We start from the raw sequence: 27,780 nt of genomic DNA, 5'->3' as shown, positions 1-27,780 counted from the left end.
AGCTCAGCAGCCACAGCCGGGGCAGACACTGCCTCGTTGACCTTGGGGTGGCAGCGAAATGTTCGTTCAGTGCGGCGTCACCTGCGGGACTGGGGACACTGCTGGGGGGAGGGAAGGGAGAGAGGGATGAGGGGGAATTAAAAAAAGAGCAGGGACAAGAGGGAAATTAGGGAAGAGAAATAAAAGCTGCGAAGCATCTTACTACATCTAAATAGCGGACGTCTTAAAGCTAAAGTTATAAATCATGCTAACAATGGTTACTAAAATAAAAGTGGATGTAGCCAGAGGCTACCGCTGAAAAAGTCAGTCTAGACCTGCCTCGCTGCCTTTGGTCTTTAAGGATTTGATTAGTTTTTCCGCTTTCTAGCTCAGAGTCTTGCATTCAGCCCATGCTCCAGAGCCAGCCAGGGCTCGGGATACAGAATGAATGATAAATTCATTTACTGAATAAAGTAACACTGTTTTCACAGCACAAGACTTAAAACACTTCCAAAGCTGTAATATTTCATTAAGCTTGGCGATTCTGGCTTAAATTTATTAGTCAAAACAGAAAACTCTCATCAGACCCCATATATTCCATTAGGAGTGATATATGGTGTCTCCCAATGTCTAATTATTAACTAGGAAGTGTAAGTAAATCACTATCAGAATTAAGCCCTGATGTGTGAAGACAGAGTTTGGAGTTAGGCAATTTCAGCATCAAAAGGCTGTGATTTGAAACATATCCTTCTTTGCTTTCCTTCCTTCACCTCTTCACACCTCCCCTGACCTTCAGAAACCCCAGCTCACTCTCCCATGCAAACAAACACAACTGCCTACCTGCACACCCAGAGGTCTGCAGCTCCACTGCCGGCTCCAAACCGCTCCTACCAAAAGCAGGAACCAGGAGGATAAACGATGGGCAGAGTGGGCAAGGGGCAGCAGTAAGTGGAAGAAAGCAAAGACAGCTGCTGTGTGTTTTGTTTGGCACTGGGATGATGGAGCGATGCTTGCCATGAGTGCGTGCTTGTGTTTCTGAACTCAACAAAGCTTCACATCAGAGAAAATTTCTATTCAGGTATCAGCAAGCACTCACAAATCCTATGAAACCCAAGCAAATCAGACTCCCTGGTCAAAACCAGGGACCTGTCACGTAACGAAAAGCACACACGTTGCATGGCTTGCCAAAGGCAGCGCTAGCTACTTCGCCCTCCTGTGTTCGGAGCACCCGAGAGGAATTAACTTCTGCAACCGCTAACAAAGAGCAAAGCAAGGCACCCACAGGATGTGACCGAAGGCGAAAGCCTCCAAAGCAGCTTGTATTCACCTACCTGCGCTGACACCAAAGCCATTGTTAAAATTTACACTGGAGTCACTGATGTGTGCTTGCTGAAGAATTCACCTTACAGGGACTCCCCTTCTCTGCTAGCTCAGAGACGCAGCACATCGTGCAAAATTAGAGGGATTTAGAAATGCCATGAGGGTGTTGTTCAAGGGTAATAGAGATTCATTTCTCATTTTAGAGGTCAATTTTCATTTTAGAGGTTAGGTCTCATTTTCATGCGCTATCTATCAGTGTTTCTAACACTCCAGTTGCTGACCTTTCTGATTTGCAGACCCCTACGAATTTCCAGTTGAGACAAAGAGCTAAGTATAGCTGAAATAAGCCTCGTGACAAGAGAGACTTTTTTTTGCCCTCACAGACCAGTTCAAATTAATATTTTGCAGAAGCTGATCTATATTTCTAAGGTTTGTAAACTAAACATAACTGGAACAAAAGAAACACTTCTTCTCTGATGTTATTAAAGTCTTCAAAGAAGCCAGTAAAGGCACTGGTCATTTCTGCTACCGTGCATCAAAGCCACCTGCTGTGTCTCACGAGTGGCACCGCTGGCTTTGAATTCACCAAGTCAGGTATGAGGGGAGGTGAGACGTGGGCTCAGCCCGCTCGTTGTGCTTGCTGCTGTACGAGGCAGTCACAGCAGTCCTGCTGGGCTCCCCGCACCAGTAATGTCAAATAAGGGGCCAACAATGCTCATTTTAAAACAACTGTGCAGAGCAATGGGAAAGCAGAACCTTGTAAAGTTTCTGCCAGCTTAGTCGTTTGTTGAAAGCAACGGGAACAACAAAAAAAAAAAGGATGCAGCTGTATGTGGATTTAGAAACAATGAGAAAAACGTGAGAAACCCAGCCTACAGGTTTACCAGCAGCTGCTCACCTTTATTACAGCACTGTCACTCCCTTGGCTAAAAAAAACACTCTGCTTATTAGTGAGGAACTCTAAAACATTTGCAAATTACCTCTGTGGGCTTTTCTAGCTAAGTGTGCATCTGTAACTGGAGACAATAAACAAACAATTATTGTGGCATGAAGGTCTACTCACAGCACCCTGACGTCTTAACACAAAATCCTTTCAAAAGCTCAAGCAAATTACCTTCAGCATGTCTCAGAGAGCTGTAACATTACATGTCACATTAAAAAAATGTGTTATCATTAAGTTATCTTCCGATCATTTTTAAAAAGCAGTTGTTTTTTTGCTTTTTTTTTAATAACAAAATCACTGTAGGAAATCAAAAGAGAGAAGCTGAGCACAGGTTGCCAAGTCCAAGTGACGAAGTAAGACTACAAACATCAACTGCTTTTCCTCTTTAGTGGTAAAAGTGCAAAGTCACTCCACTTCTGAACAGAAAGTTGTCAGAGCTGCATTTTACCAACATAATTTCAATACTTTATATTTTTTCTCTTCTTTATTCTTTGGACAGACATGATAAATCACATCGTTTTTGCCTTCTTTTTCGTATATGTACACTGTACAGTTATTGTAAACAGCATAAATAATGAAAAGGTTGCTTCTGTTTCATGTCTCTTTTTACATTTTACACTGTATTCTGCTTTGACACAGAAACAAGACATTTCTTTTCCTCTTTCGAGCTGCCACACATTAACAGCTTAGCACCATTTGGATTTCTTGCAGTGCCAGAGGAAATTTGTACTGCATCTCAAACTGCATTTTTAAATCCTCCCCAAAACACTTTTTGATATATAATTTCCTGTAATCGATTCGTAATGTAAAAATCTAACCTGCGAGGTGAAATCTCTGGACAGTCACTTTTTAAAAAATATTGTATTGAAATTCAGTTTTGTATAAAATAGGCATTGACTTGCGTATTTTCTGATATCCCATTAAGAGACGTTTCAAATCAAGCTTTAAAACGTGTTATTAACCATCTACCCAGCCATTTGAAAGATACATGCCTGTGATAAGAGTATTGTATTGCCATTAACCTGTGGGATGGTTCGAGACATCTCTTACTCACACAAAACTCTAAATGCATCTAATTAAAGACACAAGATCAGCTGTCCATATTAATCACTCACCAGTTTAATTAAGGTAAACCAGCTTGTCAGAAAGCCAGTCTTCTCTCTATTCTTCACCAGGATCGACTTTTAATAGTTCACTAGATTAGTAATTACTTGTTTATGGCATTATCAAATACCTGAGAGAGGAAAACACACTATGTGCCCAGGAACTGCTATAGGCCTACTCTTGGTTGGGACTCAAGGATGTAAAGAATGTTAAAAAGCTGTGACTTGGGAAGATGTACAGCCCAGCAGAGAAACAAATTGAGCTACAAGTATCTTAACAAGAGAGTCAGAAATGCATTTTGTGGTCACGCAGATGAAAGGAGGAATTCTGAAGGCTAAATTGGGAAAAAGAACATTAGCAAGATCTCCTCCTCACTTTGAAACACCCTATCTTTCACCCAGAGTGTGAGAAGTGGGCAGGCACATGCAGTGCCACCCTACAAGGAACAACAATGAAGTTACAAGGCCTCAAATCAGTTTTCTACAACATCAACTCTCTTCCTAAATAATTATGGTATAAACAAGGAGTGGAGCACGACTTCTCACTACATAAGCTCACCTAGCCTGGGAGCAAATCCCAGACAGAAGACTTGGAAGACTCCAATTCCCCATCCCCTGCAGCTCTGCTTAGCTTCTGGAAGTTGTGGTGATCGCAAACGTGACTGATGGCGTTATAAAAAGCAGGGACATACAACAAAACCAGGGGAGGAGGGAGCAGGAGAGCAGAGGGAGCAAGGATTATGCAGATTCCTAATTCTCTGCAGGCACACCTGCTGCCATCGGTGATGAACTTTTTTTCTGGGAAGAGCTGCGACCGGCGGAACGCTTAGCACATGAGCACTAACCTAATTCCTGTTGGAAATAAACCAATTTCCACTCTCCTTTACTAGAGTATTTCAAACTAATAATAAAATCTCCACTGTAGCATGGCAGACCAGCAGCTCTCGGGTAGCAGGCTGGAATTTTAAGTCTTAATGCTGCAATATCAGCTGTAATGAATTCTACATAAATGTGACTTCTGAAAATTTAGCCTTTTTTCTTCCTGAAGACCATGTATGCACGAGAGTTTAGAAGAAATGGGGTCTAGCCTCTCACTGCTGTCACTAATGAGGATCTTTTTGGAACAACTTAACCACGCTCATCCAGTGCAACCTAAATAAAAACGTTGCACTTGCAGCATTCAGTTTGGCCATGTATTACCTTTCAACACAGGCCACCACAAGAACACTTGTAACTGCTTCTAAAACAAGTGAGGAACGTGGGGAAAGGTGAAGTGGGATGAGCAGTGAGAGCAGAGTTGAATCCTGGATCACTGTAAAATTCCACCAGCCCCACATGGTGAATTCCAGCAAATACCAGACCAAGTCAAGAAATTCGGCTTTCCTCTCATTAAAGAGCTCTGGATTATAATCTATAACACAACAGCAGAGCTACTTTAATTAATTTGTGCACACTTATCAGAACTCGTTCATTTTTAATTACTTAATTTCACGCTGAAATATACAGAAAGTTGGTGTCTCATGTCCTTCTTATCCAAGTTTTTAATAAATCATACTATTTGATACTAAATAATAATCAAAATAAATGATCATAAAGCGTTTTTCAGAAAAATGAAAGCAATACTAAAAAAGTCTGTACCTAAATTTAAATACAAAGAAAAAAGCACCCACTGAAAGGGACACAGTCTTTGCAATAAGTGTTATGCAGAGGTCAGTTTCTGAGCACCTCAGCTCCAGCAATCAGAGCCGTTGCTGCTGATTGCTCCTGAAAACCGAGTTCCCTTTCTACATTTTATTTGTACGTGTACACACATGCATGCACACACAGCCGCGCACACAAAAGCACTGCACAGTTATGACCCATCTGAAAGAAAACACATTCTCCGTATTGTCAGCGCTCCATTGTAATGCACTCTACCCTCTCTGAATGCAATGTTCAGCTTCAGCTTACCACCCTGACAAATAAAGGAAAGCACTTTATGAAACCAATTTAATTGGGAGGTGACAGAAAACATACAGCCATTTTCTTTAGCCTTATCACTGAATTGGCTTCAGCTCCAATCTCTGCCAAATCCCACTCAACAGAAGAAATTAACCAGGTCAGTGGAACAGGTGCTGCGCGGTGTCTGTCAAGGGGCTGGCATCCCCACAATTACTTGCACACAATGAAGCAGTAATCTTTACAGATCATCTCTCCCAGGAAGCATATTGGGGACGGGAGGAGAGGAGAAGGGTGGAAGGGAGGGAGGGAGGGACGGGAAAAAAAAAAAAAAAGGCAAGAAAGGAAAATGAATGTGTAGCTGCCTCGCAGCTCAGCAGATGTCTGTGCGTGATGTACGAGGCTAGGATAAGCTGTCGTAGCCCGCTGCCAAAGTGTAGTAAGTGATTAAAGCCTCCACCAGGCTAAGCACCATATTTAGAGTCTATGGGGTTTCGAAAGTTGCACCCATTCCTTGCTGTGCTGCCAGATGTTGTTGGCTGGTCCTGCTCCTATTCGGCGCGTGCGGGAGGCAGCAGTTGGTACAGCAAGGAATGCAATCTGGAATGTTTCCGGGGGTGCCGTACATTAAACCGGTGTCACCCATCCTTCACCTCTCCCGAATGCTGAAACAACTCCAATTTGCTGCCACTTCCCTCTTGGGAAATGGCCAAGACACAGTTGTGCCTGGCAGACCCATTTGTTTTACTCAGGTGATTCTCTTCCCTCAATGACCTCTATTAGTTTAAGTTTTAATTTAGATTAACCCCAGCACCCCAATTAACCAGTGAGGGGAAAAGCTAAGCTGTGACTAGTCATAATTCTGAAGTGAGGATTTATCGAAGTTAAAGTTATTAAAAAGGAAGATGGACCATTCATCTATTGCTATTTTCTTTAAAAAATTTAACATTGCGTGGCCAATAAGCACAGGTCCAAGGACCGCCAATCGCAGCTACTTCTCCTTGACCACTTCACTGTTTTATTACACTTCCTTAATTAGTTCTGTGTTCTTATAGTCCACTTGAACCTCAAAGCTGGGCTTCAGGTCCACTTGGCCCCCACATTCTAGGTCAGTGTTATCCCTCTGCATAACAAACTGGGGCTCTTCAACCCCTGCTGCCAACACCACACACTCGCCAATCTCCATTTTAAAGCCCATGCAGATGAACCCAACATCTTCACTCACCTGTGAAACGCGACACTGGCAGAGCTGTTTTACAATAAGTGCAGAGGGGTGGAGAACAGCGAGCGTGGAACACCCTCCTGGCCCTGAGGCAGTCTGCCCCGAGCAGGTCCCTCACAATCATGAAACACTCAACAGGTTTTTAGAATTGCCCTCATTCTAGGCTAGTTGAAGTCTACTGCAAAATGTTCTCACACTTCAGCAACAGCAGTAGTTGGAAGCGTGCTGAAAACTTTCTTGGAGGGGGAAAAAAAGGCTGCATTGAATTTCCTTGTAATTCCTACCCATAAAACACAGACAAGAATCACCAACTTAACGTGTCATTTTGTCCTCTTTAGTCCTGGCTCTGAACATGAAATCCCAAATTTTGAAAGTATTTGCATGTTCCTGGGCAGATCAGTTATCAGAGCACAGCCACATGGCAACAGCTCTTTTCCACCGCCTGAACACTTTGCTAGCCACTTTAATAACTATTCAGATCAGAAATTTCTGCCTTTCTAATGATATAATTGTATTTGTTTAGTCCTGAAGTTAAAATGTTCTGTAGATCATCAGAGCAAAACTAGTTTTTCATGCACTGGAGTACGACTTACAGTGAATCATACTCCTCAACATATGGCAGTTTCAGTATTTTATAAAGCTGGCACTGTCATTTATTAAATAAATTACAAACACAAGGTTTCCCTAAGCTTCAGCCTCCACACGCTTGGTGCAGATTGCTCATTTCTAAGAATTCTGCAAATAAAAAGAATAGCTGGCCCCAATCCAACCTGGCACAACTCCAAGAGAAGTGCTATAGAAGCCCCGCAGTTTTTTTCATCCTGTAGGTAGATGAGATGATTTAGGTCGAGATGAGAGTAACTGAGGTGCTTTTGAGAATCTACTCGAATCATTTTTCATAACTGGACTCTACCCACAGCAACACGGTCACCTTTGGAGAATTCAGTGATTTTTTTTCTTGCGTAGCAATGCTCACCAGTGAGAACTACAGACACAGGCCTTCTCCTGCAGCCCTGACTTGAGCACAGCAGTTCCAGTAATGGCAGTCAGTTTACGTCCACAACACCAGTTTGAGCTCCCACAGCCCTACACTGAAAGTGGAGAGTGAAATCCTTGGGGGAATCTCCAGAGACTTCAGATGTTACAATAGATGACTGATCAGAGAAATGCAGACCACAGAACTGACTGCCTCGGTTTGGTAAATGTTAAAAAGTGGAGCCATAACACCACCACGGATTTACTGCCACTTACCTGGTGGTAGAAGTCATCATCATCAAAGATTTCCTCATCTATGTCCTTCAGGTGCCTGTTGGAATCAGTCTGGGGAAGGACTTCCTAGAAGCACAAAGGAAATACTGAAGGCTCGCACGTGCATGTTTCTGTCCCCAACTCTGATGAGTTCATGTGTGGCAGCTTGTAAACACTTGAAGATCCGAAAAACTGGAGAAAAGCTCCCATCATAACAAGCTTTTAAGGACTAGGAATACATTTAAAGGCAAGGCAGAAACGCTGCCAATGTCAAAACAGATTTATGATACCTTTACTGGGAAATAAATAGGACTATACAAAGTCTTTCTGGCAAAATACTACAGATATTTTTAATGTAATGGCAAAAATATATCTTGCAAGTGCAGTAACTCTACATGATCTCTCGGAATTGAGTATTTATTCATTCTTAAATACTAAATTAATAACAGACTTACCACTACCATACTCCGTAGGTTACATGCAGTATGATTTTCTGGGTTAAAGACTCTAAACTCCAGAGTAAAAACAAAGTTTTGCAGTTGCTGCCTCAAGAAGCTGATTTAGTGACCATCAGTTCCTACAGCACAATCACAGCCCAAACATTGTTTTCCCCTGTCAGGAGCTGGCACAGGAGATAATGCAAACGCCATAAAAATGGAATTGAAATGTCTACATCTTTTTGTTAGCCATTACATTACACGAATCAACACTCAGATAGGTCCTCCATAAATCTCTCCCAAACAGGGATATTACCTGCTAAAGGCTCGAGCTAATTGTTTTGCAGAGTTTCACTGCTTCCCCAGGATGGGTTACATAAACAAAACACCCTTACCGAATTTTCAGGCAGAGATTCAGGGACCGGAGGAGATTCCTGCTCCTTCTTTCCCAGCACTTTATACACTGATCGCTTGGTCTGTGTCCGCCGTAGCAATCTCTCTTTGTCCATCATAATATGATCAATCTGAGTCAAGATTGAACGCTCAAAGGCACCGAAACCCTGCAACAACATTAACTAGTGTCAGATAATGCAGAAAGCTTTTCCTCAAGGCAGCAGTGTTCCTCTATCTTTCCATGTCAGTGGATAAGCAGAGAGCATTCCAGGAGGAGGGGGTTTGGGCTTTGTTGCAGGATTTTTGCTAGGATTTTTTTTATTTGTTTCTCTCTCTCCTTCCCTTCCCAACCTGAGGCAATCCGAGGCCTGGCTTAATAAAATGCTTTTGCTGTTCTGGTTCAGATGAACTTCTCGATGATTAATACTAACTCACAGACGCTAGGAGACCCGGGACATTAGGGTGAAATAATTACCCATTGTATTAAAGTATACACTTTGTGGAGGAGGAGGGCCACAGAAACCCCTACCAGTTCCTTGACTGCTGTGCCACAGCCCTCTGCTAACAGCAAGCACGTCAGCACACGCAGAGCCTTGCCTTGCCCATTTTGCCAGACGCCAGCTTGGTCTTCTCGTGCCACTTCTGCAGGACGCTGTTCCGGTACGTCCTGAAGTCAGCGTACCGCTTGGCGAGGAAGTCTGGGTAGTCCTCCATCGTCAGCTTTCGCTTGGGGAGGCGCCTCCTCTTCTCCTGAGCTTCCACCACTTGCTCTTCATCGCTACTGCTGGGAATTTCGTCATCGCTAGAAGAAAAACACAGACTAAACACCCTGCGTAAAGCAACGTGTGAATCCTTAACAGCCCCTCCACTACAACCCATGCTCATTCCACTCCGTGGTAATAATTGTGGGAAGGAAGCACGGTGTAACCCCTTCTCCACTGTCAGAGGTTACAAAACAGGCTAGGGAATGTAAATGGTCATGTGTCCAGCGTGCCTGTCACCCAACAAAGTTGTGCATTTTCCTGCTTAGCTGGACAGCAAAGGATTCAGAAAGGTCTCATCTCATTTTGTACTCACCTCTCATGTTTGGATTGTTTTCCATCTACCAGGTGCCTCGTGCCTGGGTACTGATAAAGGAGCTCATCCTGAATGTCCACCAGAACCCGCAGCAGCGCCTCCACAGCTCTACAACCTGCAGAGCAAGAGACACAAGCAAGGATTTTCCACAGATCCTTGCTTTTGGTGAAGACCTAGCTTCATCTCAAATCTGAATTTCTGCCGCAGCTATTGTGCATAAAACTGAATGTTTTTCTCTAAGTAGCTGTGAATTTGACTTTAAGCTGATTTATAACTGTTAATGTCAAACAACACCACACTAAGAAAGAGCACTTCTTTTCTGGAAAAGGAGGGAAAAAGGGAGGGAGGGAGGGAGGGAGGGAGGGAGGGAGGGAGGGAGGGAGGGAGGGAGGGAGGGGGAACTGCCTTCTGAACTTCTGCCTGGCTGCACAGCGGGAGTACACTGATCTAATGTTTCATTGACAAACATTCAGCCTGCAGAGCCTAAAGGATTAACACATTGAAGAAACACAGAAATGCGTGCAGAAGGGTTTCACAACACACACACGACAACCTTTTTGCTGACTAACTCTTTTCTGTCCTGTGTTTTGTGATAGATGCCAGCTCCGGTCAAATATTATGACGCAGCACAAGGGAAAATGTGTATACACACGTCCCATCTAGGCTTGACCTCTCCCCTTTCTTTCTTGTACGTAATGCGCATGGTATAGGGAGCAGAAGGAGGGAGAGCAAGAAGAAAAAATGAACTCCTGCAGGGCTGTGACTATTGCTGGTTTCTATGCCGCTGTGCTCGCCACGCAGGAGGTATAAAAATTAGATTGTAAGTAAAATTAAATGTAGCAAGATCTGATCTACGAGGCAAAATTAAACAATGGCCTGGCAAGTTTGATGTGAGGATTCTGATCAGAAAAGCAGAAACACAGGCCACAAATCCTGACGGTAGTTCTGATGTTGCCTACCCAACATATCTGGCAATTTTCCTGTGTCTGTGTAGGTGCAGAGCAAACAATCTCTGTTCAGTGATCTCATGTTCTCCGTGGACACGCAGCGAGCTGTCGGGAAGGGTTACCTGCACACCGCTGCAGCATCTGTTCTGCAAAAATAGATCTTTTGTGGCAACCAACAAGCCTCCCTGCAGAATGCTGATCTAAAACAAGTGTTTGTCCAGGCCTGCACCACCTCTCTGTACGTTGCCCAGGAGGAGCCCTGCAGGCTGGGGGGACGCACCCCGGAGCTTCCCAGCAGCTCCTCTGCCAGTTCCTACGCTGACGTGAAGCCAATGGGGCTGTTCTGCTCAGCTCCCAGAGCTGCTTCTTGCTTTGTAGCCGGCATAACGGGATGGAGGGAACTTTGCACCACTTGATTTTTGCTTTTTTTTTGGTTTTGTTTTCCCGGAGGACACAGAGATCATGGGCAGAACGAACAGCAAATCTTCATCAGCTACAAACACACGGTGCAAGAAGAAATCAGCGCAGACATTCGGAGGTCTCAATCTCCCTCGTGTTACCACTGTGATATTGCCTACTTGTCACTGTCCTCAGATAAATCACAGCCTGGCCTCCGTAACAGGACTGTCAAGGAGGAGACGCTCTCAGATTTTTGTTGCAGATCAGCAGCTGGACTCAGCCTCCCCCGGCCCGCGGTTCCTTACAGATACGTCCCGACAGCTCTTCCTGTAACCCATTAACAGATCGGGTTTGCTGTACTTGTACAACAGCCGCGTGCCAGCACCAAACAATTCCACGAGACAGACAAAAGCCCTTAAAGCTGCATTTGTTGTACGTGGCTGAGCTAAAGCAGCATTTGCAGAGAGAAGTGCCCCCACCCCACCCTGACTGCACAGCTTACAGCAGCAAAACCTTTCCGACCGCCTGCGCCACAGCTAAATGTCCCCAGAGCTTCCCAAACTGTTTATTTTCTACCCGCTGCCTACCCTCCAGCAGCAGTGCTAATGCACCCCAGGCGGCTTTGATCCTGTCAATTACAACTGGAGTAGCACTCCAGCTCTTCTGGGGTATATCAGGGCCACGGCGAGCAGGCAAGGAATAAAGACAGGCTCAAGCTCCCCCAGGCTCTGAGATACGGACCCCAAGAGAAGCGGGGATGGGAAGCAATTTTATTTGGAGTGAAGGGGATGGAGAGGGCAGGGAAGACAATGGCCATGTGTCTAACCAGGTGGGAGGGCTAATTATTGCAGACAGTGGCTTCATCATGAGCCTCTTACAGCTGGGTAATTTCCTGCTTTCAGTTCTTGGGTATTTAACAGCGTTACCGGATGGCGTTGCTGTTACTGTTGGGTGCTTAAGTGTGCTGGAAACCCAACGTCGAAGCCAAGTGTCACCCTCCCTGCCTTCCTCCCCCCCAGCCCAGCCCTCCCCATCTCACAGTTAATTCCTGGAGGGACTCTTTGCTTCCCCACCTCCTCGCCTTCGCTTCCCTCTAATGCCCTCGTCTGCTTTTACACCGCCTGCGCTGGGGAGAAGCCCGAACCCTCTTGTGAACGAAGGCAGCGTCAGAGCGAACCGTTCCATGGCTGCACGCTGTCATCTTGAAGGAAAGCCAGGCACTAACCCTCCTGCTCTCCTCCTCCCCCCAGCACATAATTTCTTTTAACGCTGCTCCTCATCTGAAACAGACAATTAAACAGAAAAGTCACAAACACGGAGCTGCCGAGCACACCGGCGCGTTACGGCAGCCACCAGGCCTCTGCCTCCTGCTCCGCTGACAGAACAAAGCCCACAGCGCCTCGGCACAACTCACACCTTCCCCACCCGTCCTTTTTTTTGGGCAAGGAGCAGGGATGCTGAGCGGATCCCCCTGCAGGCTGCTCCCCCAGCACAGCACGCGGGGCTTGGCTGCAACTTCCAGAGCCGCTGCGGCAAGACGCTCACTTGGAGGAGTCACTTTGAAGAGTCCACGGGAGCCCCTTCGTTTTGTGTAGAGGAGTGAAAAAGTTGTTCCAGATCCAGCAGACAGCATATCAATCCAGCACGAAAGCTGGGAGCCGGTATCAGTAAATCAAAGTGTGCCTTTCTCTTAATACTCCCTCATACGTTCTCATTTTATACATCCCCTCACCCAGCCAGAGAGTAGCCCTGGAGTATTTCGCTCCGTTCAGGGACAGCGGTGCCATGTATCAAAGTGTCAGGAGACCCACCAGAGATGAAATCTGTCCTGCTGCTCTCAACCCACAAAAATCAATTCTGTCAATGCCAGTGCTTACAGACAACCCCGCTCTGCTGCTGGCACCCCCCTGGTACTGGGCTGGCTGCAGGGACCCGGCCCCACCACACACGGAGGGCACCTACGCTGCTGCCAAAACCCCAGCGGTGGGGAATTGTGACTGTGATGGCCTCTGGACCCCCCCCCGTGGCTGTAAATCCAGCCCTTCAACAGCAAGGCAGCTTCCTGGGCAGAAAAATCCCGGCGCTCCTTTCCGTGACCTCTAAAAACGGGGTCTCGGTGCATCTCGCCAAGCAGCTGGCGGGGAGCAGCGGGGAGCGGCCTCACGCTGAGACACTTCGAGTCGGTGGAAAAAAGCAGGTGGGTGCCTCGAGGGCACGTTTTCCAAGGTATTCACGGAGAGCCCACCAGTGGGATTCCCAAAAGTGCTCTGCCAGGCAAGCTCCTCCCTGCCTGGCTGCGTGCCTCCACCCAGCACGCTTGGACGGTCAGGGTTGGGGGTGCAGAGTGCGGCACTCAGGGATGCAATCCTGAAATTTGGGGCAAAACTCCCGGGGTTTCGCTCTGCTGAGCGCAGGAGGAGAAGTGCTGGGAAAGGCAGCTGGGAACGAGCAGCATTTGGAAGCTCATGGGTAAAGGAGAGCACCGAGCCAGAGAAACGTTGCTTTTTTTTGAGGTTTACCCTCCCCGACCCAAAGGGAAGGGTGGGAAACACTGAATTTGGTAATGACACCACCGCCACACTGAAGAACCAGGCACTGCTCACTGTGCCTCCTGTCCCTGCACACCAGTACAGGGCACTGGGCCCTGCTGGGCCATCCCCCCACAGAGCAGCGTGGAGCACAGGACACAGCAGAAATTCAGAGCCCGACCAAAGCTGGCAATTCACGACTTTTTCCCCTCGATTAAATCCGAGGACCTGGCACCACAGGAATACTGTCGGCACACGAGCTTTTAGTTTTCCACAGACCTCCTCAGACCAGATGAAGAGCTGGACCAAGGCTTGACCAGGGAGTTCCCCCTTCCCGCGGGCACGGTGCCGGCACGCAGCCGCGTTGTGCAGACGTAAACAGGGAGGCGAAGGCAACCCGCTTTATTTTAACAGCTGCACGTAACGAGAAGCGTCGTTATCGGGCACACGTATTTATCCCGACGCTCAGATGAAGAGGGGAAATTCTCCCTGCTTGCAGACGACCGGGGGACAGGAGTTAAACTCCAGGTCAGAACGGCACTCGATACGCTGGCCTGAGAACAATACTTCTCATTCAAATCCACAAGCCAGCCACTTGCACTAGTCATCCCCAGCAATTAATCCCCCAAGAAACACGTTTGATTAAATCTTTTCAAGCAAATCCTTTGCTTTGCTTTTGTTAGTTCACTTCTTGTCAACATCTATTAAAATATGCCTTTAATTCTCCCACAATCTTAAAAAACACCGATTCCACTGTCTTCAACTTTAATCAACTGTATGGCCGGCATTTTTCATTTCATAATAATGTGCTGTTTGGAATTCAAGAGGCAGGCTCAACATCAATCATTCGGCAAGAATTTTTCCACTGCAATAAATATGCAAATGAGGAAAGCCAGTCAGTCGTATTTCAGGCCCGACTTGCTAGTGTTTTAAAAAAGACACAAATTTATTAATTGCCGTTGGCCAGCGGAATCCTATTACTTTGGGCATTGATTACAAAGCTGTGTGAGTGATTATTGTGCAACTCGCAGGCTATCCAGGCATGAGGAAAAATTATTAAAGCAAGGCAGAGATTATCAACTCAGAATAACAATAAGCCTTAACATTTTAGGCCTCTAACTTCTCCAACAAAGAATTACACCAGAGCTCCACTGTATCATAATTCTGAAGTCTGTCAGTAGCACTTTTGGAGCTGGCTCCGTATTCCCAGCAGCACAGCAGCGGTGGGAGCCTGGGAGAGGCGGGGGGATTCCCGCAGGTACCGCACCCCAAGCGCGGGGCTCTGGACAACGGCCCTGCTGGTATTCCCACCGCAGAACCGACTGCCAGGAACACCACGGACCAGCAGGATTGTCGCTGCCACCAGGCAGTCTTCAGATTCGCACCCTCGTGTGTCTTGGTGCCCCAGAGGCTTAAGACACAGGAGCTACGAGGCCAGCCCAGACGGATTCGTAGGCTGGCTCCTGTGGCTGCAGAGCGCTATCAGATTTTTTCCAAGGCGACGTCGCTACCTGTACGTTTCTCATCGAGTTGAGCTGAAGCCGAGCACAAAGCGCTTGTAAATCTGTCCAGGTTGTTTTGGGAAATAATGGGAGTACCTCTCCCTTCGCCCTTCCCAAAACACCGAGCTCCTGGCTTCTTATCAATTGAGGGTAGGAAAAAGGCCGGCTTCGCTGCTGATTGCGATAAAAAGCCCTGCTCCACACCAAAGGCCCAATTTGCTGCTTCCATTGGAATGCAAATGATGCAAAAGTTTCTGCAGAGGGGAAAATTTTATTCCTTCAGCACAAAGGAGCCAATCCTGCACACCGCTTTCACAGGCTCCCAGAGCTGCCGAACGTACTCAATTGCTCCCTTTCACTCCGATCTGACTGCATTTGACAGTAAGAACAACAGGATCAGACACAGATGAGTTTGCTAAAAGTAAAGAAAATAACTGGATGCTACAATGGAAGAAAAGGGCTGGTATTCAGGGATTTTATTAGCAGGGGCTGGGGGAGGGGGAGAGCTGAGAAAGCAGAGACAGAAACCCCTCCACGAAGTTCATGCTCTACTGACTCGCCTCAACCGTCATCTTTTGCTATCAGCCCAAGGAGGGAGGGACGGGGCGTGCAGAAATGAGATTTATAAGAACTGATGTTTTACATTACTGTAAATGCAAAGAGGCTGACACCACGCATCCCAGTCTCTGCCAGGCAGGAGTCCCCAAGAACACACACGAGAATGGGAACGGAAGAGGAAACGTGAAATTTCAGTTATCTAGATATCACGGCCAGAAGGGAACATTAGCCCATCCAGACTGACCTCCCCACGTAACGCCAGGCCATTAATTACATTTATCATGACAAGCAGTGAGGTTCCATCTCAAGGCAACCAATTGCCAATTAATTCGAGTTAGCTGACATTTGCACACGCTCGTCTGGATGCTCCACGAGCCTTTGTTTCCCCGCACCGTGTTTGTGCAGTACACAGACCAACATGCACAAGTATTTAGCTGAACTCAATGTAATTAGCTATTAATTATCTAGAGAAACTCAAGTGTAGGCAAACCCGTTTGATGTTCTTGAAGTGTGTAATCCCATGGTCTGGAGTTCGGGTGTCTCAGGCCAACACCTACACACCTTCCTACCAGCTCTTGCACGAGAATTTAAGACAGCTTTAAAATAAACCTCGCACGCTCCCAGTGCCCAACACATATGGCTCTGGAGATAACCTATAAAACGGGAGCCTTTCAATTTTAGCCCATCTGTGCAAGGGAAGCGCACACAAATTCTGCTCAAAAAGACGAAATACCACAGGCTAACAGCCTTGACAATCAGTGGAGAAGGGCAAGTGTTTTTTCCTCTGAAAAAAGCCCCAAACTCCGTGTTCAATAAACAGCCTGTGCTTCTCCGCTACCTCCCACACAGAATTGCTGAGCGATTCACAGGCAGCAAGGACAGGCCATAAAATACCTTCCTGGTATCTCGCACAGCCCAAATTCTGCACTGGGACTGCCACGCACAGCACCTCACCCCCCACTGCCCGACTGAGCCCTACAAGTGCAATTTGTGCCTTTGTCTAAAGTTTGGCACTTCGTATCTCTTCCCTCTTCCTTCTTGGCACACATGCAGAATGTAAGAGCTCTCCAGAGCATGGGATCATCACAACAGAAAGTAAAAAAAAAATATATATATAGCCTGATTCATTCATTTATTTCACTTGAGAGTAAAGTCTTCATTAACGTCAACAGGCTTTGGCTCAGTCCCACAAAGAGCTGAATAGATTCTTCATTAGATCAGAGAGGAAAGGTGAAATTTGGGGACACCTGCATCCACATCCATTTAAATCAAATTCAGCCCTGCATGAATTGACAAGCACGATGCTTTTGTATTCATAAAGTGTCTAGCCTAATACAATTCAATTAAAATGAGCTACCAGTTTTAAGTGGGCTAGATCTGATCATGATAATTTACACTCAGGCTTGAAACCCAGTTCTGCTCTCACACATTTGTGCAGGCTCCCCGTAAAATCTTCAAAGCAGGAATATATTTAAGTCCATGATCTTGCCTAGCACCAATTAATCCTGTAACTGCTCTGTGCCTCTGGAAACTGTGTGTGATCTGTGTGTGCCTCAGCTCCTCCCCACAGCCCAGTGACACCCACCCTGCCCCGTGTTACGGCGTTATCCTCTCCAGATGTCCACACGGCTGCACCTCCCTGTTAGAAGCAATCCATTGAGATTACAACAAAATTATGACAAAATTATTGGCAGCTGATTCCCACGAGCTTCTCCAAAAAATCCCAAGCCTACATCGATAAAGCACATTTCCCACGATGCCCTGTCTCCAACTAGACATGAAAATGACATCCAACGGGGAGCAGGGCAGAGGGCGAGCCCCCCAGAGCACGCAGCACAGCTGGAGGAGGACGTTCCGTCAAACACAGCCTCTCCTACAGGACGTGCACCAGGCTCTCTCTCCAGTCTCTAAAGCAGACTTGATCTTATTCTAAGTTAGTCAATGCTTAGTCAGCTTCTTGGAGATGACTTCCACGGATGCTGTAGAGAATACATCCGTGTGTGTAAATATATTTTTAAAAAGATGAGAATTGGAGTAACAGAATAGAGCAAAAGTCCTCCATTAAAGACACTGAGAACATAAAAAAACACCAGATAAACCAGACAGATAACAAACAAAATCTCTATTTCGAGTCCCTTTTCAGCAAAACATTACAGAACTAACACAGAAGAAAGTAAAGACACTCAGTGTAAAGCAGTCATAGAGAAACGTTACAGAAGTTGAAGCATTTGGACCGGAGCGCACTGCTCAGAACAAGAGGTCAGCTTCTCCCAGGTGCCAAACACCCAGCCCCTTACAGGCAAGTCCTGCAAATTTTTTTAGGTGCACCTCTTAGCTCCACTTTTCAACAAAATGTAATTAAAGAGCAACCGTTGGCTTGCGGCACCTGATACATTTAATGCCTTCATTCAGGGAATAACAAATCAATGTGCAACCTGGGTTCTCCAGCAACTGGCTCCATTTGCAGGAACTGGCTGCAATAAGGGGATGGAGAGTGAGCTGCCTCCTGCAAACTTCACGTGGAGTTCACATTCGCTTCCTTCTCTCAGCAGAGAATGTCCCTGGATGAACAACCCAGAGAAACATCCCAGCCATCAGGAAAAGAAGGTACACGCCTGACCACAGAGAGTACAGATTAAAGCCCAACATCACTGCGACCCGAGAAAAGGTGCACAATTTTCAGCAGAATGCTAAGAGCTGTGCACAGTTTTGTGACTCTTTGCAGCAGACAAGGCGCTGTGCTGAAAAGTTGAGGCTGCTGCCAGGCAGAGCTGCGGCTCCGTGAACACATTAATAACCCAAGCAGGTTTGGGGATAATGGCCTTGCAAGCACGCGGAGCATTTCATTTGATTTTTTTTTTTTTTTTTTTTAAATCTGATTCATTTTATTCAGGTTTATTTTCTTATTGATCACAAACCTTTGCATAACTTCTCCACAGCTCTACAAAGTGTAAATAACAGTTAATATTTGTTGTCACCACCTTTGTTCCTCCCATGAGCAAATTCATTCTTACAGACTCTGCCCATCTACCTTTTACCACACCTGGTATTTTTTTCCATTGCTTCAAATGGATTCATCTTGAGCTTACACTGGAGAAACCTGGGACTCCAGGATTTCCTCTTAGACCACTGAGAGACAACTCAAAGACAAAAAAAAAAAATTCAACTGGTAGTTTACATTTCAGGAACGTATTTAACTCTTGGGAAGTGAAAGGACATATATATGAAAAAATATACAACTATTTATCACTTTAAAGTCTGGCCATGCCCATCAGCATCTTGCCTTCCGCAAGACTCACGTGGGTTTCCATATGCTTTTATTTACTCACCCCTCCAACTAAAACTGAAAATAACACTTTATTCCAATTTCATTTTTATTTTTGTGAAGTATAAAGCATCGCTGTCAAAATACTCGTCACTGAAACATCCCCAGCCAAGTGTTTTTAACCACAACTGTAAAGAGACAGCAATTAAAGTAGCTAGAACAGAGCTACACAGCCCTTTGAGGAACCACAGCTATCCAGGGCATATACATGTACAACAGCTTCCAGTCTTTGTTGATTGAGAGAGATCATTTCTTAAAGCTCTGGCTGTCCCCCCTCCCCTCAACTAGCTGTGTTGTTGGTTTTTTTTTGTTACTGAATCAAGATTTAACATAACAAGCCCCAGACCTAGAGCTGTTTAATTCCTGACACTGGACATGGCTTCACCAACGTTGCTTCCACCCCTGCTTTGACTCTCTCTTACCCTTGAGGTAATTTTTTGTGGCATTTTCATGAGATCTACTTCTAACCTTCTTCCCCTCTGAAAACAGACACGGAAATATGAATGGCAGGCATGCAATCTGTGCAGAGACACAGCGCAGAAACTTGCACCTTGCACTCTTTTTCTATGTAAATAATGCAAGGATCCTGCGGGAACATGCCAGGGATTGGAATTTTTAATTAATGGGTCTCTTTAATGTGCAAATCAGGAGCAGATTGCAAATTCTGACTTGCATTGATTATGAAAAACATTAATTGAACGTGCAAGACCCCAAACAGAGGCAACATCTCAAGCCCTGGACTAGACTAGAAGATATGGTGCAAAAGAATACAAATATATCTTGGAGAAACAGACCACTCCAGGCAGCAGCACCTCAGGAACGTAAGCTGTGGGAGTTCACGTGTGCAGTGCATTAAAAATTTGCGCTGCATTCAGAGCGCAGCCACTGTGATTTCAGTATTAAAGGACCACTCAGACTTTCTCCATGGATGCAAAGCAGGAATAAGCATGAGCTCCAAGAACACAGTTTGGTCTCCAATTTGTATGTAAAAAGGACACCGGAAAAAAAAATCTGGAATATAATTAAAGATTAAAAAAAAAAAGAATGAAAGAAAGACAGTGCAAACAAAGCAATGCTGTCTCTTTAAACAGAAATTCATCCTATATAAATTATGGCCATAAACTTTTCCTGCAGTGCAGCCTAATTAATTCTTGTTCTATACACAAAGGGAAATGCTGGGTGACAAATGGGTGTGAAGCCTGAAAGCTGCCAGGTCTGCAAAACATTTTCTACTTCAATTTATAAGCAATTTTGCAGTAAATCATCCACCAGAACCTGAGATCTCAGGAATCCAAGACTGTCCAAGGCACATTGTTATCTTTTTTTTTTTTTTTTAAATAAAAGATTACAAAAATAAATTAAACACTTGAGTTTTTGCAACCTCCAATTTCAGAATTTGGCAAACACGCACGACCTTACCATTTTTGCTCAGATTTGGCTGTAAACCTGCACAGATCATTGCTGTCTACTCCTTTATACCATTCTGCTCAGTCCTTTAGGAAATCTCACTGCTGCTGCCACTAGCTGCATGGAGAGTTGTCACAAGTGGGAGATACCAAAGAGGGAAATACCTGGAAGTCTGTTTTCCATTTCAAACCCCTCATCCTTCCTGTGAGCACGGAGTAGAAATTTCATGAGGAATGAAATAAAATGGGATAAACTACTAAAAGCATTCTGGGGCAACTTTTAAAGAGACTCAAGGGACTTGTACAGGCCCTCAGACAGAGCAGGGTGCTGAGAGCTCTCTGTGCCCTCTGGCCTTCAGCAGACTACAATTTAAACTGAGAGTCTGAATTTTTGGCACCAAGTACTTTCTGCGACTTTACACACCAAAATATTTCCTCCTGTTCAACGAAGAGCAGGAAAGCATGCCAACTTTATTTTGTGGATTTGGAAAAAAGTGCTGAGGCTCCCCTGAAAGAACAGGATCATCCAGTCCAAGACAGTGTCAATGCCACAATTAACCTAAATCCTGCCCAGGACTGAAGCACGTTATGTGCCCTGCAACCACCTCAACATTCGGTGTTTACAAAGTCTTGCCTTCAGCTCACACTCAAATGGCTGATCTTCAAACCTTCTTGCACACAATTTCCATTTTTTCCTGTCTGGAGAAAGGGATCCTACCCAGAAGCTGGTAACACAAGTGGGAGGAGAACTCAGAGTCCAGAAACATACACCTTGCCCACTACATCGCCGTTTAGAATTGAGTAAAAAAAAAAAAAAAAAAAAGAAAAAAAGAAAAAAAAAAAGATTATTTTATAGAACCCACCAAGCTCCTTGATCAGCTAAAAAATAGAACTTTTATTGGAAGCTGATTTACGAAAAGTGAGATTGCCCTCAGAAATTGAGGTCCATCAATTCAAGAAAGGGTTTAAATAAATAACAACGCATCTTTTTGAAAAGAACTTAGTTTCACTGACTGAATGGGCAGGTCACACCCACAACAGTACTATTCAATAAAAGCAACTATTGTGACCGACTTTACTGCACAGTTATATACAGACTGCATTTAAAAAAAATAAAAACATAAATGGAATGTAAACGTGGTCCCTTACAGAATATCTGCAAACACTAAAGAAGTGCAGTAGCACCAGAATGTTCCTAAATTCATTACTTCCCATCTGTCAGTCCAAGTGTTTTCTCTGTGAACTTTGCCCAGATCACTCCAGCTCTATTTTCTTGCTGTCTTCACACCTTAAACACATACCCTGAACGCAGGTCATCAGGAATATCAGAGCAAACTACTGCTACTTCCTGTCCAGATTATGAAAATAGGTGGGCAGGGAATCACAGAGCAGTTATTAACAGTGGATTTTCCTTTAACATACTGAGCACCTGAAAGATTAACCTCTCTGCTGTACTGGGTACAATATTATACACCATGTTCGTGGACGTATTTTGCTTATGGGAAATATCAAAATGTCAACCATTGTTTCTGTTAAAGGTCTTTAATGATATTGCATTTTAGACCTGTAATGAAACATGGTGCTCGGTGCAGTTTGTAATGCATCTCATTAAATACATTAATAACATGCATTTCACTGAAAGGTCAGCTTAGTATTGCTGGGAGTTCGCCTTTTTTTCCTTAATCACTTCATTTAAAGCAGCAGAGCTAACTTTAAAATAGAAAGTGTCTCACCTGCTCTAACTCCAGATAAGCTGATTAGCCACTACGTTCAGATCAGGTATAAGCTGTACGATGATAGTCAAAACTTGGTGTAGGGGCAAGATTCGGGGTCAGGTTTGATCGTGGCAGAAGTTCCTAATCCAGTTTTATGATAACTGGTGCCATCCTAGGTCAAAACTTATCAAATGCACACCACAGCACATACAAACTGGAGCGTTAATAAATTAAATAGATCCATAACACAATGAAGCCAAGCACTTTGTGTTTATCAGCTGGAGTGCGCAGATTTTTTTGGCCATATTGGAGAACCAACAAGTCAGATCAGTATCATTAATAGTGATCCTAAAAAATAAACAGACGAAGGAGCTCCAAACTGAAAAGATACTTGCTGTTGGTTTGACAGCTCAGGCCCTCTCCTTTATGCTGCATTACTCCTGGTTAGGGCAAATCTTTGCAGTCACTGACCCAGCACAAAACTGGTACGCACACAGCACCTCAGGAGAAAGAAGAATCCCAACTCTGCACCAAGCAGCGACAACCACAGCAATTATTTCTCAGCCCCAATATCAAACTTAAATTTGATAAGCAAACTTCAGTCTCCACATGAAGTAGAAATAGCAGCAGGACCCGAGCTGAGGCTTACCAACGTTGTGTAAGCGACAAGACAGGCCGTCGACACAGATCAACGAGACTCACATATCTACACAGGTGATAGGAGACATTTTCTTTGCCAGGGGTAGGAAACACTTCATGTTTTATGTTTCCATAGTACCCAATTAATGATTAAGGCAACACAAACCAACAGCTAATACTACAGACACGTGCAGCTCAAAGCCCCCACTTTCCCATTAACGTTTTTGCTCACAGAACATGGTGGCTACAGCAGTCTACCCAAAGCAAAAAGTTCGAAGAATACTTACAGCTCTCAACAGCGTTGTCAAATTCCTGTCCCCCTTCCTTCCTGAAGGCTGGGAAAGTATCTGGCTGTGGAAGACGGTTGACTGTTACGAGCGCCTTCTGCATCTTGATTCTCCCTTCCAGTAGTTGATCCCACAGGGCTTCATAAGAGAGAGAACACAAAATTATTTAGTGAGCCACAGCACTTGCTCCTTCACCATTCTACAATCCTGCAACTCTGGGAATCACAGAAAATCATCTCTTTGCTTCCCCAGTTAAAAGGTCAACCTGCAAATGGAGGTTGGTGGTCTGATAGAATCTATCAGCAGAAACTGCATCCTGCATTACGCTCCAAAGAGAAAGAGCAGCAGTATCTGCAGCACAGCACTAACAGTGCAGGAAGTCCCCGTCCGTACCACAAGTGTATTCAGTTCTGTCTCAATTAAGCCAGCAGATAAATACACTTCACAACGTTAGATTTTGTATGAGCAGTGACACCAGTTTGCACAGCACATTTGGCGGAACATTCGCAAATGCCTGGGGCTGCTGTAGCATGCACGTGCAGTACGCCAACAGCATGTTAACGTGCTGAAGTGGCTCCTAACATGGACAGCTGCTACAGCGTCAGCAAGGTGAAAGTTGTGCCACAACACACAGCAAACATGCACAAACCTAGCTGATTCTTCACTGCTTTTCCTTTTTCTACGTCTTCAGTCTCTCGTCCTTTTGAGAACGTCATCACGCCCCCATCATCCTCGTTGTCTTTGGTGTCTTCTATATCGCTGTGGTTTTCATCCTCATGTTCCTCCTCATCGCTTCCTTCTTCCATGCTGGCATCATCCTCATCTTCCTCGTCACTGCTTCCTACATCATCCATCCCCTCTGTAAATTTCTCAAAGTCAGTGATATTCTGGAAACTGAACTTTGGTGCCTTGACCTGTGCAGACGGGTCACTCTCTTCATCATCTTCCAAGTCATCCTCCTGGTCACTGCCAGCACTGCTGAGCTTCTCCTTTGTTTTACTGCCTAAGCTGCCATCGTCTTCTGCATCTTCACTGCCACTGTACCATTCATCTAATGTTTCTTCAGCTGTTAATTAAAAGAGAAAAAAAAGTTATTTACCTAACAGCAAAATGTGTCACTTTGCAGTATGTACCATCAGTGGCTACTGCTTTGAGCTCTCTGAGCTCCAAGCTCCGTTCTACTTCCTGCTTTGACTAGTTAATGGAAGCACAAGGCCATATCCACAAAGAGGTCTTAGCTCTCATTTTCTGTAGCAGTGATTAGTATACACTTGCTCACAGTCCTCCCTCAGTCTGAGGAAGTGGACCTTTTTTTCTGGGATCTCCCCTTCCCTCAGGCCCAAAAATACGGCCTGAATTTCAGGAAGGCACTTCAAGAAAGTCCTCAACTTAATTGTACCTGCTTATTGCTCTGTAACAGGGATCTGAAGTTCATCATTTTGGTTCAGACAGCACTAACTCAGTGTAACATGCTAGCATCAAATTCTGAGCAGTCCAGTGAAAAGGGGAAAGAAATTAGATTTCTTACCAGGTTCTTCTTCAGACAGAGCATCTCCCCAGAGTTCCTCTTGCAAGGCTTTCCGAGACGTAGCTTTTCCACTATACCTTTTATCAGCTTCTAAGAGAGAGGCTGAAGCTTTTTTCCGTATATTACCAACAGGTAAAATGTCATCTGCAGTTTCATCCTCAAATTTGTCAATCACTTTAGCAACTGTAGCTGTAGGGGGAAAAAAAAAAAAAAAAAAAAAAAGGAGGATGTCTAAACTGAACTGAATTTCAAACTGGAAAAAGTAGTTGCAGAAAGAAGCCATCCTCTTCTGCAGAAAGTACAGAGATGAGTATTTGTTAATAAATGCTTTTTTTAAAAATAAAAATAAAAATAAAAAATAAGCATTGCCTATACTCACACCTTCTTCCCTGCCTCTCTTCATTTCAGAGAACCTGCAAGAAGCACTAGACCAGCAAAGCCTACCCAAGCCCCTCCATGGGCCCCTGAACTTAATGGGGGTCTCATGAAAAGTGTGGTCCTCCAGGTGGAGATCTCAGCGAAGCTGGAATGCCTTCGTCCACCCCACGCTTACAGATTCAAAGAGGAAAACTGCAATTCTGATGCACTTTGGCCTCTTGTTACATATCTGAGTCACATAAATATGTAAACACTTCAGAATGGCTAAGCAGAGAAAATAATCTCACTGTGATTATTGTTCTCTTTCATACCCATCTTCCCTCGGACACAGGAATGGAGCAGTCCAGCAAAAAGAACTCATCACACCATATTCCTTTCTTATTTTCACTCATGTGCAAGACACCCTGTATGCAAAATTACAGGGTTAGCTTTGTTCAACCAATTGAGTGATCCAAGTGGCTGAACATCGCTAAGTGCTCTATTAATGCCTGTTTGCAAATGTTAATGCCTCCCATATAGTGCTTGCTTGGGACAGGGGAGGGGGGCAAAAAAATCTGCTCATAATCAAAGCAACAAGCTGTGGCCTCAACAGTCACTCCAACTACCAGAGGCTGGCAAGACGCTCAGCACCAAGGAACATCTGGGCAAGAGGGGCAGGTGCAGTCTGTCCTGTGGCACTCTGCAGACTGTTCCGGAGGTCTCGGACTATGCTAAAGTCTGAAAATAAGTCATAATTGTTAAAAACAGGAAGACGTCTCAGCTGGCTACATCCATTCCCTCAACAGTAACTGCGCTGTGGCTTATCTTAGCAGACACTAGTGCTACCTCCTACACCTGTGCAGAAGAACGAGGCCAGCTGGCACAACGCTTACCAGGACTGGTGCCTAGTACCTCCTAAAGCCAATGTCTGTCAGTGTGTGATGATGAACTTGCTGCTTCCAGCAGTGAATCTTGCTACTTCCATCACTCACAGCAGCGCCTCGTACCCACAGCACCAGCAAAGCCCCGGGCTGTGTCACGCTGCCCACGCCTGCCTCCAGCCACAGATGTTTATGGTGGACTAGCAGGAAGAAGATCGGCCCCAGTGTGACTCCTTTTTGTCCCTTATCCTGGAAATTTCCAGCTGGATCCACTCCCTGGCCTGTTGCAGCCCATGGCAGGAGCCCACGCTGTCGCTGCCCTGAGGTGACTGGGGTGACCCCGGTCCCTGAGGTGATCCCAGGCTCGATCCTTGAGGTAAACTTGATTCCTGAGGTAACCCCAAACCCTGAGGTAATCCTAGTCCTTTGGGGTGACCCCGGGCCCAATCCCTGAAGTAAACTTGATTCCTGAGTCAAACTTGATCCCTGAGGTAACCCTGATCCCTTGGGGAGACCCCAGGCCTGATCCTTGAGGTAAACTTGATTCCTGAGGTAATCCCGATCCCTGAGGTAATTCTAGTCCCTTGGGGTGACCCCTGGGCCCGATCCCTGAGGTAAACTTGATCCCTGAGGTAATCCCAGTTCCCTGAGGTGATCCCGTGCCCGCTCCCCGAGGTGCCCCCCGGTGCCGCCGGGTGGCGCCGCCCGAGCCCCGCATGCTGGGGGCCGCCCCGCTCCGGGGGGGCGCAGTGGGAGCTCCGACCTCCCCCGCCGCTACCGGAGGGCACCGCGGGCCACAACGGAGACCGCGGGGCAGCTCCGGGACCGAGCCCCGAGCCCCGGGCTCACCCCCCGCACCCCATAGACCGGCTGAGGCGCCACGTGCGGCCCCGTGCCGTGCCGTGCCAGCCCGTTGCGGCCCGTTCCCACCCCGCCGCATCCCCGCAGGTACCGAACCGTCCCCCCCAGCCCTCGCACACCTTCCTCCGCGTCGTCCTCGGGGTCGCGGAGGCTGGGCCGGGGGTTGAGCAGCTCCTCCAGCTGCTGCGCCAAGGGCGCCGCCATCTTCTGGAGGAGGGCGGGAGGGAGGGAGGGAGGGAGGCGGGCGGGGCTGAGGCGGGGCCGGGGGCACCGTGAGGCGGCGGGGCCGGGCCGGGACCCCCCCCCCTCCTTCAACCTCCCCTCACGGAGCCCGAGGCTCGTTCCCGTCCCCCCCGTCCCAACCCCTCATCTGGCAAATGTCCGCGTTAGGAGACGCGGGGTGGTTTGGGAAGAAATTATGAGCACAAAAAATAAACGCGTCTGGTGCTGAGCTCCCCCGAGCAAGCCCAGGGGTGCTGGGGATGTGTGTGGGGGTGTATGGGGGTGCTGTGCCACACAGCAAGCCCCTCTCCCCTTCTGCCCGTCGCTAAAATGGGAATAATGATGGTCGATGTACCGCTCTGAGGCGTGAGGAGTAATATTTGCCCGGTGCTCTGGAGCCCAGAGGCACAATAATGGTGATTAGCTGCTTAAAAGCACAGTCGTGTTACGTAATGCAAAGCATTCCTTTATTTATTTATTTTTAATCAACGTTGCACTTCTTGTTCTAGTACAGGGTGAATTAATCCAGTTCTTGTCCCATGTGGTAAATACGCCGTGGTCTGTGTTTAAGCCACTGTTCCTGTCACAAAAGTGGCACCTACAAGGCAGGCGCTGCTGCTGGGCCCAGCTCTGCCGGGTGATCCCTGCACCAGACCGACACCAAGCCCAGGCCCTCAGGGTTTTGCCTGTTTCCAGTTTCTCCTGGTGGCTTTGCGGGGTTTGGTGGCCTCAAAACACAAGATTAGGGGTGAGATTCGTGAATGGTTATGTGTGAGGTTGGCACAGCCCCAAATCAACATCTCACATTGGGAGATATAGATGTGGGACTGAATTTCACATCCCCAAATGAACAACCAGCCTGAGGCGGGCAGGGTGGGCTCCAGTATTTGGGCACCGCACAACCAGCACTTGGGCTTTGCCTGCGTGACAGCAGCAAGCTGCAAACTTCAGCCGGGGACTGGCTC

At 46.2% G+C, this 27,780-nt stretch overlaps 1 protein-coding gene across 2 annotated transcripts in view; it reads right to left on the bottom strand.

Annotated features, from left to right (window-relative positions):
• The window catches only part of AATF (apoptosis antagonizing transcription factor), a 48,909-nt gene extending 22,089 nt beyond the window's left edge, over positions 1-26,820 (bottom strand). For both annotated transcript variants that reach the window (XM_084493573.1, XM_084493574.1), the window contains exons 1-8: positions 26,713-26,820; positions 24,495-24,683; positions 23,616-24,032; positions 22,967-23,104; positions 9,661-9,775; positions 9,181-9,385; positions 8,586-8,750; positions 7,757-7,840 (exon numbers count right to left, since the gene is read on the bottom strand). In XM_084493573.1, the coding sequence (XP_084349699.1) occupies positions 7,757-7,840; positions 8,586-8,750; positions 9,181-9,385; positions 9,661-9,775; positions 22,967-23,104; positions 23,616-24,032; positions 24,495-24,683; positions 26,713-26,797 (1,398 nt within the window). In that variant the 5' untranslated portion in view covers positions 26,798-26,820. The remainder of the gene's footprint in view (positions 1-7,756; positions 7,841-8,585; positions 8,751-9,180; positions 9,386-9,660; positions 9,776-22,966; positions 23,105-23,615; positions 24,033-24,494; positions 24,684-26,712) is intronic.
• Between the last annotated feature and the right edge of the window lie 960 nt (positions 26,821-27,780).

The sequence above is a fragment of the Aythya ferina genome (genome assembly GCF_964211825.1).
Source record: "Aythya ferina genome assembly, chromosome: 19".
Taxonomy (NCBI): domain Eukaryota; kingdom Metazoa; phylum Chordata; class Aves; order Anseriformes; family Anatidae; genus Aythya; species Aythya ferina.
This window is presented reverse-complemented; position numbering and strand designations above follow the sequence as displayed.